General features: G+C 44.6%; 1 protein-coding gene across 7 annotated transcripts in view; it reads left to right on the top strand.

Moving 5' to 3' along the window:
• The first annotated feature begins 78 nt into the window (after positions 1-78).
• Positions 79-18745, top strand: part of YLPM1 (YLP motif containing 1) — a 52950-nt gene continuing 34283 nt past the window's right edge. For 6 of the 7 annotated variants that reach the window (XM_063333853.1, XM_063333854.1, XM_063333850.1 and 3 more), the window contains exons 1-5: positions 79-1174; positions 7105-7347; positions 8283-8477; positions 9731-10473; positions 15329-17749. In XM_063333853.1, the coding sequence (XP_063189923.1) occupies positions 149-1174; positions 7105-7347; positions 8283-8477; positions 9731-10473; positions 15329-17749 (4628 nt within the window). In that variant the 5' untranslated portion in view covers positions 79-148. The remainder of the gene's footprint in view (positions 1175-7104; positions 7348-8282; positions 8478-9730; positions 10474-15328; positions 17750-18745) is intronic. The other variant, XM_063333852.1, reaches the window with a different exon arrangement.

Raw genomic sequence — 18745 nt, 5'->3', positions numbered from 1 at the left:
CGACGCTCTAGCTCCCCGCTGGCGCTCTACTGCCCGGGAGGGCGGTGCGCCTCCCCCCCGCGCAGGCGCTGTGGGCCGCAAGCGCCGCCGCCGCCGCGGCCTGTGGAAGCGCCGCGCTCCGCTCCGCTCCTGCCGCCGCGGCCCCGCCATGTACCCGGCCTGGGGCTTGTACGGGGCGGCGGGGCACTACCCGCCGCCGCCCACCTCCATCCCGCCCCCGCCGCTGCCCATCCCTCCCCCCAGCGTGCCGCCTCCTGCCGTCCCGCCGATGCCGCTGCCCAGCTACCCGCCGCCGGGCCCCGCGCCCCCCCCGGCCGCCACCGCCGCCCCGCCGCCGCCGACCGCCGGTACCTCGGGGTTCCTGAGCCTGCAGGAGCAGCACTTGGCACAGCTGCAGCAGCTCCAGCAGATGCACCAGAAGCAGCTTCAGTCCGTGCTGCTGGGGCCGCCGCCGCCGCCGGGGCCGCCCCCTCCGGGGCTGCCGCCGCCGCCGCTGCCCGGCTCCTTCACCGACTGGCAGCAGCCGCCGCCGCCCGTGCCGCCGCCGGTACGCAGCTACCAGAAGCAGTTCGCCCACCGCGACCCGCCGACGACGACCCGCAAGCCGCCCGCCGCCTCCCGGGAGCGAGATGGCCAGGAGCACGGCGAGTGGGGCGAGCCGGTGCCCTCCTCGCCGGTGCCCATGGACATGGAGCTGTCCTCGCCGCCGCAGTCCCCGCAGCCCGCCGCCCAGGCCTACCTGCCCCCCGCACAGGCCTACTTGCCGCCCCCCCAGGCCGAGCCCTACCTGCCCCCGGCCCAGCCGCCCCCGGCCCAGTCCCCACCGCTCCAGCCCTACCTGTCCCGGGCCCAGGCCTCCCAGCCGCCCCCTTCCTTCTCCGAGCCCCCGCCCAACTACCTGGAGCCCCCACCGGCCACTGCCTCCCAGCCCTACCTGCCGCCCCCTACTCAGGGCTACATGGCGCACCCCCAGCCCTACCTGCTCCCCTCCCAGGCCTCCCCTTCCCAGCCGGCCCCCTCCATCCCTCCCCCGGCCAAGCCATCGCAGGCCCATTTCCCCCCGCCACAGCCGTCCTTGCCCCTGCCTGCCGCTGCCCCGCCGGACGCCACGCAGGGTGCTGCCAAGGAGGCTGGTGGCACCGAGCAGCCAGACCCCTCCACCATGACTCCCCAGGTAAGGCAATGCCACCTCCACACTCGCCCCTGCAGCCCCAGCTGTCTGCAGGGTCTGGCCAGGGCAGCGGTGGGGATTAACCACCGGCAGGTACCAGGTGCTGCAAAGGTCTCCCAGTAAGGGCAGTTAATAAAACACACCGTATTTGCATAGTACTTAAAGGATTTGGACACAGCTCTTGGAAGTCCGGGAATGGCACGGGCCAGGCAAGGCTCTGTAAATGCTTCTTTATCCAGCGGTGGTTGTAAAGATGTAACAAATTGTCATTTTTCAGGAGCAAATGAGTTCTTTAGGGAAAAGCCTAACTCCTGGCTGAATTTGATTTTGTTGGCGGGTTTATTGGTCTCTGGATAATTGTTTTACAACGTACAGCATGTGGGCAACCTGCACTGAACCTGTGTTGAGTTCCCCCGGCCTGCTGTGAGATACAGCGATCTGTTTGCTTATTGCCTGTTGCAGGATCAGTGCCTCCTGTCTTCAGTGATTTCTTCGTTTAGTTTTTTCTCTTGAGGTCGTGGTTCAGTTGTCTATCTGATCGGCACAGCATTGTGACTATTTTAATGGTACCACACATAGTTACAACTGCAAAAGAGTTTCTGTCGTAGCACATAGTTGCCCTTAGGCTTATACATTTTGTGCTACACTGGCTTGGAGTTCTAGTATAAAACTGTATGGGGCATTAGAGGGGAGTGTTCTGAAATGCTCTTGAGGTGAAAAATGTTTTTATTATTAATGCGGTGTGCTTTAATGTGTACACTAGGGCCAAAATGCTTGCAAAATGTTCACATGCTTCAATTCCTAAATGTGAGCATTTCCCATGAACTTAATGTGACCGTTCACATGCAGTGAGTTAGGGACTGTCCAGTTGGTTACGGTTAAGCACGCACAAAGAGGCACATGTGTTGAGGTCCTTGGCTATGTATACAGGTCAGGTTCACTGAGGCTTTTGCATGGTTTTGGCGTCGGCTCATAGGGATCCAGCTGCAAGAACAAAGCTGAAGTGCGTGCTTTAAAAATTTATTTAAGTTGGCAAATTGATCTTAGGATTGTGATTTGAAGCGAAGTTTGCAAAAATCCTGTTGCATAATATTGAAGTCACTGACATTTTAAATCAGTTAATATTTGGGACACCTTTTAAATTGCATCCATTGAAATTTCATACCCATACCTGAATACATTTGGGAATGTATTATTTTTAAGTTAGCACTGTCTAACTGACTAACCACTGCCTAGCAAAGTGGTGCTTTCAGCATGAATTTAATTCTGCAGAGGTTTTGGACAGTACTAGTTGATCTTTTGCAGTGATGGCAATGGGACTTACTGAATTTTCTGTTGACAAAAACCAAAACCCTGAAAAATCAGATGTAGAAAGTGACGTTGATTCAGTATTGAGGCTGCTTGCTGACTTCTTAAATTATCAATGTCAAGATCAAACAGTAAACTGTAATTCCTCACCTTTTATGTAGCCTGGAATGTCACTAATTTTATTTAATTGTTCCTCAAGCATTCTGTCCTTTCCAGAAGTCACAAGCATTGTTAGGGTGTACACATAGAAGAAGCAGAATACAGCTTGTCTGGTTTATGAGTGTTTACACAAACAACTTCTATCTTGAGTCGTTTGTTTACTCTCATACACAATTCAGTGTTAATTCAAAAGGAATATTGTAGTTTGCTGGTCATAAATTTGTTATAGCAGATTGATGTGATTTTGGCTATCTTAGACTGCAAAATTAGACAGGATTTGGAGCAACAAGTCCTTACACAATAGGAATAGGAAAAGCAAAGCATAGTGAGGTTTTCTTGCTAATGATCTTAAAAGCTGAGTAGAGAAATACTGTAATTTGTCATTTATAAGATCCTATTAAGCCTTTGTTTAAACTGGGAATTGAAAACAATTATTTCTGTTTCCTACAGTAACGGTGGCTGCAGCCAAATAGATCAGTGCTTTTCTCTTAACGTAGAAAATATTAGCAATTTGCCACGAGTTAGTGTTTTATTATTTCCCTTCCCTGTCTAAAGATAAGATACTGTTCTTTGCAATGACAATATTTTGAGTTTAATGTAGTTTCTCACAGGAGCGTACAGTTGGAGTAAATTGCTGGATTCTCGTGTTTCTCTACAATCAGATGCATCTTTTGTCAAGTCCTGTTAAAATACCTGTGATATTTCATTAATGGTCCACCTGATTTTTGGGTACTGTATGCTGCTACTTATTTACAGTAATAAACAAATATGTGTGGGTGCATCCGTACCCATAAATATGCGTTTATCTACATCTGTTAAAGCTACCTTAGCTTTACCATGTCACCTTTCAGCAGACTGCTGCGCTCTTTAAAAGTCCCTCCTTTGTTTTATGAAGGGTGCTAAACTGTTCTTTTGCTGTCTTTACCAGAAAAGGACTGAGTGTTGCACAAAATAGGCACTATGCTATGGCCTAGGGTCACCTAAATTCATTTTGAAATAGTCTTTTGGCATGGTCTCTGCATTAATGTTTTTGGTGGAATGTCCTGTGGTCAGGAGCTGATAGTGCTGGTTTCAGTGTTCCCTCTACAATGCAACAGGCACAGTCTCTTGGTCAGCCAAAGATGGAAAAAAGCGTATGTTGATGCTGGTGTGTTTCTTGGGCTTAAGGATTTTAACTGGACTTGAAGAATGACAGTCATCATGAGGAGATAAGCCCTCAAATAACTGAATGTTTCGCCATCAGGAATTTTCTACACTAGCACTTCCGTTTTGTTCAGACCAAGCTGTAGAAATCTACCTGTCCACTTTTCTCGTTCTTTCCAGATAGAACCAGCAATACGTGTGTCACCGACTTCATCTGCTGCAAAACAAAGGTGACAGGATATTATTGTAGGTCTTTGTGTGAACCACTGGTCATATTCTGAGTTTTATCCCTTTGTCCGGTTGGTAGAATGAGGAGGAAACAAAATGGGTCCATGGAGACAAGAATTTTGTGGCAGTAGAACAGGTGCTCACCAGGCATAGCATCCAGCACCATCATGGTAAATCACCTTATAATGCCTTTTGAAAGGGATAATTGAATCAGCTTTTGTATAGCGGGGGATGTATGCTTCTCCCTGGTGTTGAAAATTGCATTTATTACGTACAGCGTATTGTTGAAGGTTTCTGAGCGAGTCCATACTGGAGCGTGAATGCGCATTTTCTACCCAAAGCCATGAGAACTCTTCTGAGTCATATTCTTGTTAAAAAGATTCTTGGCAAGAATTATTGCAGGATCAACATAAAGGCCAAGAAGCATAGCCACTCCTTTTATTTACCTCATGTCCAAGTTACAGTTTTACAGTACTTTTTTAAAAAATCCAGCTCCATGTTTAATTGTGTCTGCTAGATTGCTACCAATAGAAAACATCATTCCGGATTTGAGTGTAGGCTTTTGGAGGAAACTTGCACTTCTTCTAAACCTGTTTTAAGGTAGGCAGAATGGTTCAGTTTTGAGAAATCTCATCAGACAGCACTTACCACTTTGTTGTTCTCACAGTTATATTTTAAAATACCTGCATCTTTTTGATTCTTTTCCATTTCTGAGTGGGCTTTATATCAGTGTTTTTTCTTAACTGTGCATACTTGGATGGAAGAACAGAGAATATGAAAGATGTAGAGCAGTCACAGATTTTCAGTGGTGGTGGAGTTTACATGAGAGCACAAGAACGGTTGCACTAGGTCAGACCAAAAGCACGGTATTTTTATCATTCTGTCTTTGACAGTGACTAAAGGCAGATGCTAAGAGAATAACTTAAAAATCAAGTGTATAGCGATGCTTTCCTAAGATATAGGAGCTGCCTTAGCTGCAAATGGTGTCTTTATTTTTAAAATCGTAGATTTTTCTTCTGTAAGCTTATGGAGCTGTGTCTTGAATCCACAGAATTTTAGCCCTTGCAGTGGTCTCTGGCAGGGACTTTGGTAGCCCAAGGCCATGTCAGGTGAAGAGCTGCCTCCCATGTATTTTAAATCTGTGTCTTGTTAGTTCTAGTTTGATTTGATGCCTGATATTTCTGGCAATGGAAGAGATACAGAACTGTCGGTTCCTATTCAGGTCTCTTTAAGACACACCACTGCTTCAGTGTTGAGATATTTATCTTTAGTCTTTTGTTATTTATGTTTGTGGCAGCTTACAGTGCTTTGAAGCTACTGTCATCTGTCTGCAGTACTCTAATTCTAGCCTGAAATATTTAAAACTTAAATCATAGAATCATAGAATGGTTTAGGTTGGAACCGACCTTAGAGATCATCTAGTTCCAACCCCCCTGCAATGGGCAGGGACACCTCCCACTAGACCAGGCTGCTCAAAGCGCCGTCGAGCCTGGCCTTGAACACCTCCAGGGATGGGGCATCCACAAGTTCTCTGGGCAACCTGGTCCAGCGTCTCACGACCCTCACAGTAAAGAATTTCTTCCTAATATCTAATCTAAATCTCCTCTTTAAACCTTGATCACTTCTTAAATAGGTACTTTTTTGGATGCAACCATATCTATTTACTACTTCAGCTGTAGAAGGAATCAGAATTAATGAAAATTCAGATGATAAATAACACTCACTATATGCTGCTTCTGATTGTTCTTTTTCCTTTCCACAGCCTTTATTCAAATGTCTCCCACAATTTCTCAGCTGTCGTTTTTGGTCTACTTGATGTCTGTGTTCTCTGTTTGTCCTCTTAATCTTTTCTGTACATTTCTTTTTTGGCTTTACTACTCCTTTACTCATATTTGTCCTCCATTTCCCCTTCATTTTAGCTGAATTAGTCTCATAATAAGTACCCACAGTTGTTAGGAATAAAAAGCACTAAAAATACTAAGTGTAGTACTTATCACGTGTGTGTAGTAATTTGGCTTATTATTGTCCATCTTTCTGCTTTTGGTTATTGTTCCCTTTTGGAAGCTCTTTGAGGTAGGAAATAAATTCTGCTGTGGGTACTGTGCCTCACATAGTGGTTTCTGAGTTTTGATTCAGTCTTCTGACATCCATTGCAATACTGTTTGTGATGAAGTGAGTTTTCACAGAATGGTAGGGGGTTGGAAGGGACCTTTGGAGATCACCTATTCCAACCCTGCTGTCAAAGCAGGTTCCCCTAGAGCAGGTTGGACAGGCACCCATCCAGGTGGGTTTTGAATATCTCCAGAGAAGGATGACCATGAGCCAACAATGTGCTCTTGTGGCCAAGAAGGCCAATGGCATCCTGGGGTGCATCAAGAAGAGTGTGGCCAGCAGGTCGAGGGAGATCATCCTCCCCCTCTACTCTGCCTTGGTGAGGCCGCATCTGGAGTACTGTGTCTAGTTTTGGGCCCCCCAGTTCAAGAAGGACAGGGAACTGCTGGAGAGGGTACAGCAAAGGGCTACAAAGATGATTAGGGGATTAGAACACCTCTCTTATGAAGAAAGGCTGAGGGATTTCGGTCTCTTCAGTCTGGAAAAAAAACGACTGAGGGGGGATCTTATCAACGCTCATAAATACTTAAAGGGTGGGTGTCAGGAGGATGGGGCCAGGCTCTTTTCAGTGGTGCCCGGCAACAGGACAAGAGGTAACGGGCACAAACTTGAGTATAGGAAGTTCCACCTAAACATGAGGAGGAACTTCTTTACTTTGAGGGTGGCAGAGCACTGGAACGGGCTGCCCAGAGAGGTGGTGGAGTCTCCAACTCTGGAGACATTCCAAACCCACCTGGACACGTTCCTGTGCAACCTGCTCTGGGTGACCCTGCTCTGGCAGGGGGGTTGGACTAGGTGATCTACAGAGGTCCCTTCCAACCCCTACCATTCTGTGATTCTGTGAAACTCCACAACCTCTCTGGGCAGCCTCCCTCAAAACAGATTAAACCACTTTTGTAGAGTATGATTCTAGTGACTACCATGGATTAATTTTCATGGGTTTTCCTGTGAAAACTGTCTTAGAAAATTTCTGTCTATTGTAGGAACAGCAGCAATACTGGTACCAGCAGCACCTGCTTAGCCTGCAGCAAAGGGCAAAAGCCCATGCTCAGGGACAGCAGCAAATGAAAGGTCCAGTAGTGAAGGATGCATCTGAGCAGAGAGCAAAGTCTGAAGAAGGGAAAATGAGTGCTTCAACTCAGCAGTCTGAAGCTGCTCCGCTTAATGAATCCCTGCCTCCACCTTCCAAAGAAGATGAGTCTTCTCTTACGTCCACTGAAACTCAGGTAGGCTTTGTAAAGTGATGCCACTCCATTTGTTGTGCTAGATGGAGCAAAGAAACAGGAAAATAATGCCATCAAATTCTCATGTATACTGCATAACAATAACTAAATATGTTAAGCAATCTTAAAAGAACATTTTCTAAGCCTGCACCAATTAAAAAAAAATAAAATACACTCCTTGTATATAGACTGGTATAGTCACCAACACATGCACCAAGTGGGTCCAAGCTTGACTCACTTGCACTTTCCACAGCGTTGTCGTCTTTGTCTATGAGAAACACTTTGTGATACCTGAGTACAAAATCAAGTACTTGGTAGATGAGGAATGCTGTCTTTAAGACACTATTTCTTAATTCCTTTCTTGCAGTTTGTCAGTTCTGGCTCCCCTTCATTCTGCGTGTCAGGGTTTGTCTGAAAGCCAAGAACTTTGCACAGAATATTTTTGTCAGTGTGCTTAATAACAGTTACTGCATAACGGACAGAGGTCATGATTGATGTTTGAACAGATTACTGTAGCATAGTAGATTACCCTGCAGCATGTGCTCCACTTTAACGTACAGTGCGTGGGTTCCTACCAAGTGGCAAAAATAATGCTCTCAGAGTTACTTTACCTCATCATAAAAAAGCACTGTTGCCTCATTATATTTGCTGTGAGCAACAGGTAACAGACCTGCATTAATCTCTTTCCAGTAGGTAGTTTCTGTATGTACGAATACCCTAATTGCCATCAGCCTAACCTTTAGATCAGACTATTCACATTAAGAATAATGAAATAAAAATCAGCCTTCCAGAAGCTGTGGGTGGCCAGAACATTGAAATATAGAGTGATAAAATAACAAACACTGAGAAAGTTCCTAAAAACTGCCTAGTGACCAAGTGTGTTTTTCTTCTGATAGAAGGAGCTTTCCTTTATTTCTAGTATTTGCCTTTTTGTCTAGCTCAATATTGAACCTCCTGATGACCCTGAGGAAGATTTGAGATTGCAGCAATTGCAAGCAGCAGCAGCTCAATGGCAGCAGCATCCCCATCACCGGGTTGGATTTCAATATCAGAGAATAATGCAGAAGCATGCCCAGCTGCAGCAGATAGTACAGCAGTATCAGCAGATCATGCAACAGCCTCCACACTTACAGGTGAAACACTAAGGAGATGGTGTTTGATACACTCCCTGAGTGACTTAGCACTCATGGTCTGCTGAAAAACAAGTAGTTGAATAATTTGTCATGATTGGCTCATTTATCTACCTACTTTTTCTGCTTGGGTAGAAACCTATATCGCCTTTTCCTACTGTCACTCAACTTCAGAATGAAAAAAGAATTGACAGATGGTGATGAAGCTTCAGTAGGATGAGAAATACAAGACTTTGTCATAGGATTTTTCAAACATACCTGGGTGATATAGGAGCAAAGCTGAACACAATATTGAATTTACTCAGCTTTGAATGTTTTCCTGCTGAAGAAACAGTTCAGAAGAAAGGTCAGGTAAACAGATGATTGCATGGAGTGATTTGGTAGCTGCTCTTTTTTACAACTTTGTGTAGTACAAAAATAAATATGTAAATGATGAAGTAAACATAGAAGCCAAAAATACGCACTTAAAGTAATTAAGAAAATCACCATCTTACACTATTTTTGACTCAAATAATCAGTGAAGTAAAAGAAAAGGTCTTAATAACAATTTCAGGTAATTGTATCAGTGTTGCAACCTTTAAGCTTTTAAGTAGAAGTTGATTACTGTATTAGAGAGTTGAGTCAGCTTTTTCTGTGTTGGTGGAGTTTGTACATTAAGCATTTCTTTGTAGCTTGGGCTGTCTGCTTGTTTAAAAGAAATCTCTTAAGTGTGAACACTCAAAATGTCAGATGAGATCAAGCCATGGATATTGGGACCTGCATCTACACATAATGAAAGACAGTATCTCCTTGAAAGAAGCTTCATTGTGCAAATAAGAAGATCTGGCAAAGGCTTAGAGAAAAATAATTGCTGACAGCTGAAGCAACTCTGAGTGGGTTAATAGCAGAAACTGAAACCTTGGGAAATAGTCATGTACTGTATATATTGAAAACTTGAAGACTGATTTGGGCTTTAGTCATTGTTAGCATCCGGTAACAGTACAGCTTGGAGCCCTTTGATTATAGCTTTCTTCAACTGTCCTATTTAAAAAAAAAAAGCCTTTTATACATAAATGTCCTCTAGTCATAAAGCGTGTAAATTGTCACAATTACTTTAGACGTCACCAAATACTTGGTGTTTGCTTTTGTTTCAGTGTAGTTCCTCCTCAAGCTTCTGCCCAAGTCTGAAATTCTGCTATTACAAGCGATACTGAAATATGTGGCTCTGAAAACAACTAAGATGGTATATTGAAGCTATTCTTGTCTTCTTGTTGCAGACAATGTCAGTGGACATGCAGCTGCGACATTATGAGACACAGCAAAAACAGTTCCAGCAGCTTCATAAAGACTGGGAGCGATCAATGAACCAACAGTGGCAGCATCAGCTTCAAACCTACCCTCACAAAGACCAGCTTCAAGAGTATGAGAAACAGTGGAAAGCATGGGATGAACAGATGAAGGTCACTCAGTCCCATCTGCAGGAGAAAGTGAGCTCACTCCAAAATCTGAAGAATCAGTATCCTGCAAATGTTTCGCTGCCACCTCCGTTTGTTCCATATTCTCAATCTGCTCAAGGTGGCATTCCTATTATGCCTCCAGCTTTACCTTCAACTACACCTCCACTGGTCCCCCCGCCTCTCTCTTCTGTTTCTCAGTTATCTAATTCCTCTGCCCCTTCAGGATCCAGTTCTCAAAGCAGTCAGTCTACTGAGACGCCAAGGCCAGCTCTGCTTCCCACCCCTGGTACCTATGCATCAAAAATGGCTAGTTCAACTGTCTATTCACCTTATCATTCTCAAGGAAGTTCATCCTTTGGCTCATCAGACCACGGAAAGTCTCAAGTTCATCTTAATAAACAAACTGTCTCTATTTCATCTGAGCAAGGATGTGGGGACCTGAAAGCCACTTCCGCAGTGTCTTCAACACATGCACCTACCACGCAGGATAAACCAGTGAGGTCGGGTGGATTGCTTCCAGATCCTCCCAGATCAGCACGTTTTGAAGGTCCCAGAGGCCCTCGGTAAGGATGTTTTTGTTGATTTATACATGTTCCGGGTTACGAGACTTTCAGTGATATATTAAGAAATGAAACATATATCTTATTCTCAAATCTTCCTGAGTTTGTGTGAAGTTTGCTTGGTTGCTGGAGGCTTTGTTGTTAATGTATATACACCAATGTCTGTATTTATGTTATTAAAGTGAGGATAGATAGATGCCTTTCACCTGAGCATTATTTAGAGTAGAATGCTTCTTTTCTTTTTTCTAGTAAAATGCTTGGGCACACTGCACCCTTTTCATTACCAGAGACATAATATCCCTTCTGTGAAAATAGGAAAGCTGTTGTAAATATTTTATATGTCTTTGCTATCCTTAGTTTGACAATGGTAACTCACACTTGAAAGAGTGATCCTATATGAAAAGTGATCTAAATTCCCAGAATTTTGTCTGGCATACTTGGAACACAGTTTAGCAAAATCTAAAGCAAAAATGTTGAAAGATTGTTTTTAAGGAGTTGCTATATATGGTAGCACTTTTATGTAAGCATTCTGAAAGTGATTCAGGAAAGTATTCAGGTATATATTCAGTTAAATATACTAACATAGCTAATTACTGGCAATTTAGATGCTATTTATTTTTTAGAAACAAGAAACAGTACTCTTTGTAATGCAAGATTTATTGCAGAAAGAAGTGAAAATTCAAAGCTGTTTAATTTCTAGTGTGAGGGAGTTCTGCAGCTATATGTTTGTCATTCAGTGCACTTTTCAAAATGGCTGCTTGATAAGAGAGGTAGTACTTGTCTTAAGTACAAATCAGTGGTTTTCTGCACATGTAGCATTACGTAGCATACAAACAATTATAAACAAGAGAGAGAAGGAAAGAAATTAAGATTTGAGCCTTATGATCCCAGCATTAAGATTCTTTGCCGCTTTTTCTTTTGCATTATATCATAATGGTCTTAGTTTTGATGGTTGCCGTCTTTATCTTTTGGTAAGATACAGCTTTGTTCAAATTTAAATCTTCATTTTATCAGGTGGATGGCCTGCTGCGTTAATGTAAAGCTACTCTAACAGCCAGTGTTCTGTATCTTTTATGTAGTTTTATACATGGTATATCATTTAATCCAAGATCTTGTTTTTGGAATGTTTTTCTTTCATACTTGACATGATATCAGGTTGCAAAAACAACATCTGTTCTGTCTGGTCATTAGTTCGATACTGGTTGATGTGATGCTTACTGAATCAAAGAACAGTGTTGTTCTGTTAAATTGTTTCTATCCTTATGTACTCTGCTAGACATTATAATCGTATCTTCATGTTTATTTCCCTTCTCTTTGCTTCCAAAGTGATCATTCATGAATAATAATTCATGAATTGCTAGCAATTTAAATGAATCTTTTATAACATTGAATAATTTTCTACCTCCTGATGTTTTTTTAAAAAGGGTTGTTTCTGGTCCTGGGGCCTTGTTGGGCGTACAGTTATGAGCAGAATATTTTCATGATTTGCTAGTGCATGTCTTTTATATGCGTTGGTTTAATGCTCAGTGATGTGCGATGACAGGCTATGGATAATCACAAATTTCTAGAATGCACATGCAGGAGCTCTGTTTTTGAGCATGCTTATGGTATTTAATTAACACTGTAAACCTTTCTGCATTTCTATATTGTGATTGCGTGACCATTCCAGGGTTTTATCGAAGCTTTTCCAAAAACCTGTTTGCTGTTTCTTCTCAATATAGTTAGTAGAAAAGAGAGTGCTAATAAATTTAAACTGAACTTGGGATAAATTAAAATATGTTGTGTGTTACCTGCTGCCATTCCAGCTAAAAAGTCCCAGGTAATGACAAGATATATAAAAAGACACATACACCCTTCACCTCTTTTCAGCAATTGACTTTTCTCAAGAAACTCTAAAGAATGGGCTTAAACTAATCTTCAGAATTTTGGAGATGAAGTGTGTCTTACAGTATGCAATCTTCTAGTTACACCTTCCATGTAAAAGTTGATCCTTCAAATCTAAATTAACTTGCCACTGTGCTTGGTAATGTCTTCTTTTTTCTCTTCCTGTTCATCTTGACCTGCCCCTACCCCACAAAAAGGCGGTTTACTGTGTTATCAGAATTATTAAAATTCTTTGAGGTTGTATAAGTGGTCTTGTTTGGTAAATTGTTTACTGAAATAGTAAATTCTGCAACAAGTCAACCACTGTTGGTAACAAAGCAGTAATGAATGAATATCTATAGAATCATAGAATAGTTTGGGTTGGAAGGGATCTTTAAAGGTCATCTAGTCCAACCCCCCTGCAATGAGCAGAGACATCTTCAACTAGATTAGGTTGTTCAGAGCCCAGTCCAACCTGACCTTGAATGTTTCCAGAGATGGGGCATCTACCACTTCTCTGGGCAACCTGTGCCAGTGTTTCACCATCGTCATTATAAAAAATTTCTTCCTTACATCTAGTCTAAGTCTACCCTCTCTTAGTTTAAAACTATTACCACTTGTCTTATTGCAACAGGACTTACTAAAAAGACTGCCACTATCTTTCTTATAAGCCCCCTTTAAGTATTGAAAGACTGCATTAAGGTCTCCCTGCAGCCTTCTCTTCTTCAGGCTGAACAATCCCAACTCTCTCAAGCCTCTTCTCATAGGAGAGGTGTTCCGTCCCTCTGACCATTTTTGTGGCTGTCCTCTGGACCATTTTTGTGGCTGTCCTCTGGACCATGTCTTTCCTGTGCTGAGGACTCCAGAGCTGGACACAGTACTCCAGGTGGGGTCTCACCAGAGCAGAGTAGAGGGGCAGAATCATCTCCCTCTGTCTGCTGGCCACTCTTCTTTTGATGCAGCCCAGGATACAGTTGGCTTTCTGGGCTGTGAGCGCACATTGTCAACTCACGTCCAGCTTTTCATCCCTCAGTACCCCCAAGTCTTTCTTGGCAGTGCTGCTCTCAATCCCTTCATCCCCCAGCCTGTATTGATACCAGAGGTTGCCCCAGCCCAGGTGCAGGACCTTGCACTTGGCCTTGTTGAACCTCATGAGGTTCACACAGGCACACTTCTTGAGCCTACCCAGGGCCCTATGGGTGGCGTCCCATCTCTCAAGCATGTCAACAGCACCACTCAGCTTGGTGTCACCTGCAAACTTGCTGAAGGTGCACTCAATCCCACTGCCTATGTCACTAATGAAGATGTTAAACAGTTCTGTTCCCAGTATGGACCCTGAAGGACACCGCTTGTTACCAGTCTCCATCTGGACATTGAGCTCTTGACTTCTACCCTCTGGTTGTGACCATCCAACCAATTTCTTATTCACCGAACAATCCACCCATCAAATCCATGTCTCTGATTTAGAGCAAAGGCTGTTGTGGGGGACCGTGTCAGAGGCCTTACATAAGTCCAGGTAGATGACATTTGTAGCTCTTCCCTGGTCCACTGATGTAGTCACTCCATCATAGAGGGCCACTAGGTTGGTCAGGCAGGACTTACCCTTGGTGAAGCCATGCTGGCTGTCCCGAATCACCTCCTTATCCTTTATGTGCCTTAGCACAGCTTCTAGGAGGGTCTGTTCCATGATCTTCCCAGGCACAGAGTTGAAGCTGATGGGTCGGTAGTTCCCAGGGTCCTCCTTTCTACCCTTTTTAAAAATGGGTGCAATGTTTCCTGTTTCCCAGTCAGCAGGGACTTCACCTGCCTGCCATGACTTTTCAAATATCATAGAGAGTGCCTTGGCAACTACATCACCCAGTTCCCTCAGGACTCTGGGATACATCTTATCAGTTCCCATAGGTTGGACGCCCATCAGGTCCCCCAGTACGTTCAGGTTCCTCAAGTGGTGATGAACCTGATCTTGTCTTACAGCAGGGGGGGACATTGCTCTCCCAGTCCCTGTCTTGTGGTCCATCCACTCAAGAGGTGCGAGAAGAGCCGTTGCAAGTAAAGACTGAGGCAAAAAAGTTGAGTACCTCAGCCGCCTTCTTGTTCGTTGTTACCAGTTTGTCAGTTGTGTTCATCAAGGAGGGTACGCTTTCTTTGACCTTTGTTTTTTTCATTATTATTATTATTATTATTTGCATCCTTTGCCAAGTTAAGGCTCCAGCCGTGCTTTGGCCTTCCTGACCCCATTCAGTGAGACCAACTGTGAATCCCAAACATCCAAGCAACTTGACTTCAGACATGAGTTCTGTATTTTCTGTAAAATTAATTTGATTTGTTCTAGTCTAAGCATATGCTTAAATACCGATTTACGTAATAAAGATTAGATTTTTTTACTAGATCAGCCTTGTTAATATTAATATGCGTGAATTGTTCTTCATTAGTTTGCCTGACCTGTTTCTTCATAATCAAGCAATAGCAGTTGTAGATGCTCTCAAAAGCAACTTAAGCGATGCAATTAAAATGTATTTGGTTTAGACATATTGCATGGAACTGGATGATATCACAGTTTGTTGCACTTTCTGAAAGGATCCACATTTAAAGATTTTTCTAGATGGCATTCATCACCCTAGTTAAGTAGACTTGTTGCATACTATGAAAACAAAAGTTCAACAGGAGCAGCTGACTGCAACAAAACTGTTAAACAAAAGTTGAAAGCTTTTTTTCAAATGAGTTTGCCGTTTTCTTTATCAGTCAGGTTTCGGTCCTGAGATATTTAAGCCAGATTTTCTTTTAGAGTTGCATAATCTGCAAGTGGCTTAAACTGGTCTTCAGTGGACAATATTGAGTTGAAGAATATGTCTCTTCTGCTCTGGTACCGTAGGGATTGATCCTAAGCCACACTAGGATTCATCAGTTAGAAGTGACTTTTGGGGGATGAAACTCTTTTAGAGGATTTTAATTTGACATTTTCATTAGAATAAAATTGCCATTATGTCATTTATAGATTTGATGGACCTCGAGGAAGAGGATATGACAAATTTGAAGGCTCAAGACAGAGAGGGCCTCGTTTTGACTCCCAGCGCTCAGAAGGATACAGGTCGCGTTTTGACCGACAGAATACAGATGGACAGTCTTCGAGTAGATGGGGGACTATCCCACGAGGACCAGCAGCACAATTTTATACTTCGACAAATGCATCACATGGACATGGTTCCCGACCCGGTGGTCCACGGTGGAGGGGGCCCAGGCCTCATTTGGGGCAGCAGCAGCAGCAGTCACAGACAGATTCTCAGTCAGAAAACAAAGAACCTTTTACAGACATGGCTGGCAGTCAGCAGACTGTAAGCAGAACACAGTCTACTCCCGATGCACAGGGTGCCGGTCCCATTGAACCAAATGAGGACCTGACAAACACTCAACAGGAACCACCCAAACCTGACGTCAAAGAAACTACTTCAGACCCTCCTAAAAAGTGGACATGGAGTTCACATGATCCTAACCAGCAAGCAGAAGAGTCCAAAGCACCTACTCCACCTATTCAGAACCAGAAATCAACATCCCTTTCTAGTAACTCTGTAGCTTTGCAGTCAGATATTGCAAGAACAGGTGGTGCAGTAACCCCTGTAACAGGAAATCAGGATTTGGATTCACCAGACGACCAGTTGATTGCTTCAGATAGCACCCAGGGCCTACCTGGACCAGAAAGCAGAGGGAAAGGGCCATTTATGCATGAAGATAGAGGCAAGGGACCAGTAAGCAGAGGAAGGGGCCAGGGCAGACTGGATGATGGCCGTGGCAGAGGGCAGGGGGATGGCCGTGGCTGGGGAATGGGCCGTGGCAGGGGGATGGGAAGGATGGATGGTGGCCGAGGGATGGGAAGGATGGATGGTGGCCGGGGGATGGGAAGAATGGATGGCGGTTGGGGAATGGGCAGGATGGATGATGGCCATGGCCGGGGAATGGGCAGGATGGACGAAGGCCGTGGCAGAGGATATGTTTACAGAGGCAGAGGGCAGGCTAGGCAGGCATCCATCCGTGGCAGGGGAATGTTCAGGAGAGCAGGCAGCAGGGAGAGGATGCCAGATAGGCGGTCAGGCAGCAGGGAGAGGATGCCAGATGGGCGGTCTGGCAGCCGAGAGAGGGGACTGGGTGGACGGTCAGATAGCCACGAGAGGGTATTCTCTAGCCGAGACAGAGAGCTAGCTGGGCGAACAGGTGGCTGGGACAGGGGCCAGGCAGGTAGCCGGGAGAGAGGCCCGGTCAGGCGTGCAGGTAGCCGGGAGAGGGAGCCCATGCGGCGGGCGGGTAGCCGGGAGAGGGAGCCCATGCGGCGGGCGGGTAGCCGGGAGAGGGTCCCTGTCAGGCGGGCAGGGAGCCGGGAGAGGGTCCCCGTCAGGCGGGCAGGGAGCCGGGAGAGGGGCCCAGTCAGACGGGCAGGTAGCCGTGAGAGGGGTCCCATCAGGAGGGCAGGTAGCCGGGAGAGGGAAGCAGGAAGATCTGAAACAGGCAATATAGATAAACCCATGCACCTAGGAGATGACCCTGACAAATTGCCTCCATACCATCGAGATGAGACGCTGAGGGGTTCTTGGGGTCATGAAGATGATAGAATGCAGGAGGAATTTCCTTTAGATAGTCAAGATGACCCTTCTTTGGAGCACGAGAGATTGGATGACTGGGAAAGAGAACGATACTGGAGAGATCACAACTCTGATTATCAAGATGATTCTGTAGATGCATATGACAGAGATGACAGGTTACAGTCCCACCATTCATTGCCTCCGTTATCTCCCCTGCCACCACTACCTCCTTTATCATCTGATCATGACAGACGAGAGTCATGGTGGGATGACTGGAAGAGGCCCAGGGAGAGGGAACTAGAGAGAGATCTAGATAGGACTGGAAGATCCTCAGACATTTATGATCAAGATTTAGACAGAGAATGGGACAGAGACTGGGACATGAGACCTATGGATGACAGAGAAGTGGGGAATCGTGACCTCGATATCCCTCCTCTACCACCATTACCACCTCTTCCACCTCTGGACAGATACCGTGAAGATAGGTGGAGGGAGGATAGGAATAGAGATCATTATGACAGAGACCTCCGAGACAGGGGGGAGCTAAGGATTCGAGAGTATCCAGAGAGATATGACACATGGCGAGAGAAGCAAGACTACCTTCCTGAAAGGAATGATTGGGAGAGGGAACGGTTGTCGGATAGGTGGTATCCAGATGATGGAGACAGACTGCGGTCTTTGGATGATCATTCAGATTCATCCCTTCCTCCACCTTCACATTCCTCTGATATGCTGGGAGCAGATTCAAACCTGGACTCTGACCAGTCGTTGGGAGGAGTGATGGTCCTTAGCCAAAGACAGCATGAGATAATTCTGAAGGCTGCCCAGGAGCTCAAAATGCTTCGGTGAGTTGTCTGGTTCTGTCACTTTGGATGGGAATCCCATTCTGTGGAAATGGTGCTCCTTTCCTAATTTGTTCATTGTTTTATGCGCTAATGGCTTCATTTCTTTTCACCACAGCATGATAATAGGAGCTCATGTGGAACAAGTCATTTGGAGTACTTCCATCACAGCTTTTGTGGATGGTCTTTTCTTAAATAGGTGGTTGTCCCTTTCCCCGTGAATATGGCGTTCCCTGTTTGTTACTTTCCAGGAAAAGATCTGGCCACTTCACCTGGCCAATCTTCTTGTTATCCTCAAATGGGCTTGTTGATGATTGCTTTTCAATCTTTTTATTAGTGTCAGATGAGCTTGTTGGTAATTGCTTTTTAATACTTACCTGTCAGGATCTACGTTAATGTGGTTCTTAATTCACACAATGGGACCTATTTAATTTTTGGGTACTGCTTACTTTTTAATTAAAGCATACATGGGTTTTTTCTTTTTTCTTTTTACAATGCTCCCTCATTTGAAATCCAGCATCATCAGTGAATAATTTTGTCAAGTTTGGTCGGTCCTAGTTCTGAGGATGAGCAGTACAGCAGTGGTAACAATCAGGAGGATATGAATGCAAGAGCTCACCAAGACCACGTTTTAGAAAGCAGCTACTAGACTCCCTAAGGCTTTAATAGGTGTTTATTTCAAGATAAGTAATTGAGTATCCTCTTAAACATCAGAAACATCCTAGGGCTCAGTAAATTTAGTAATACTAGAATGGAGTACATACCATCTATCCAAATGCTGTCTTTGTGATTTGGTGCATGGGTTTAGGTGCATTAAATGTATTTGGGGAAAAAAAAAACAAAACAAACAAAGGAAAGATGAGTTTCTTTGACTATTTTTGGTGAATGAGATCTTTCAGAGGAGATTGTAGAGAAAGGAGGAAGCATCTTAGAGGCAGAGGTTCATGTGGTTTGTCCTATTCATGAATTACTAAGAGACACGTAAGGATTGGTGCCTAG

Source organism: Chroicocephalus ridibundus, chromosome 4, assembly GCF_963924245.1.
Source record: "Chroicocephalus ridibundus chromosome 4, bChrRid1.1, whole genome shotgun sequence".
Classification (NCBI taxonomy): Eukaryota; Metazoa; Chordata; class Aves; order Charadriiformes; family Laridae; genus Chroicocephalus; species Chroicocephalus ridibundus.
The sequence above is the reverse complement of the archived record's forward strand: the minus strand, read 5'-3'. Positions and strand labels throughout refer to the sequence as shown.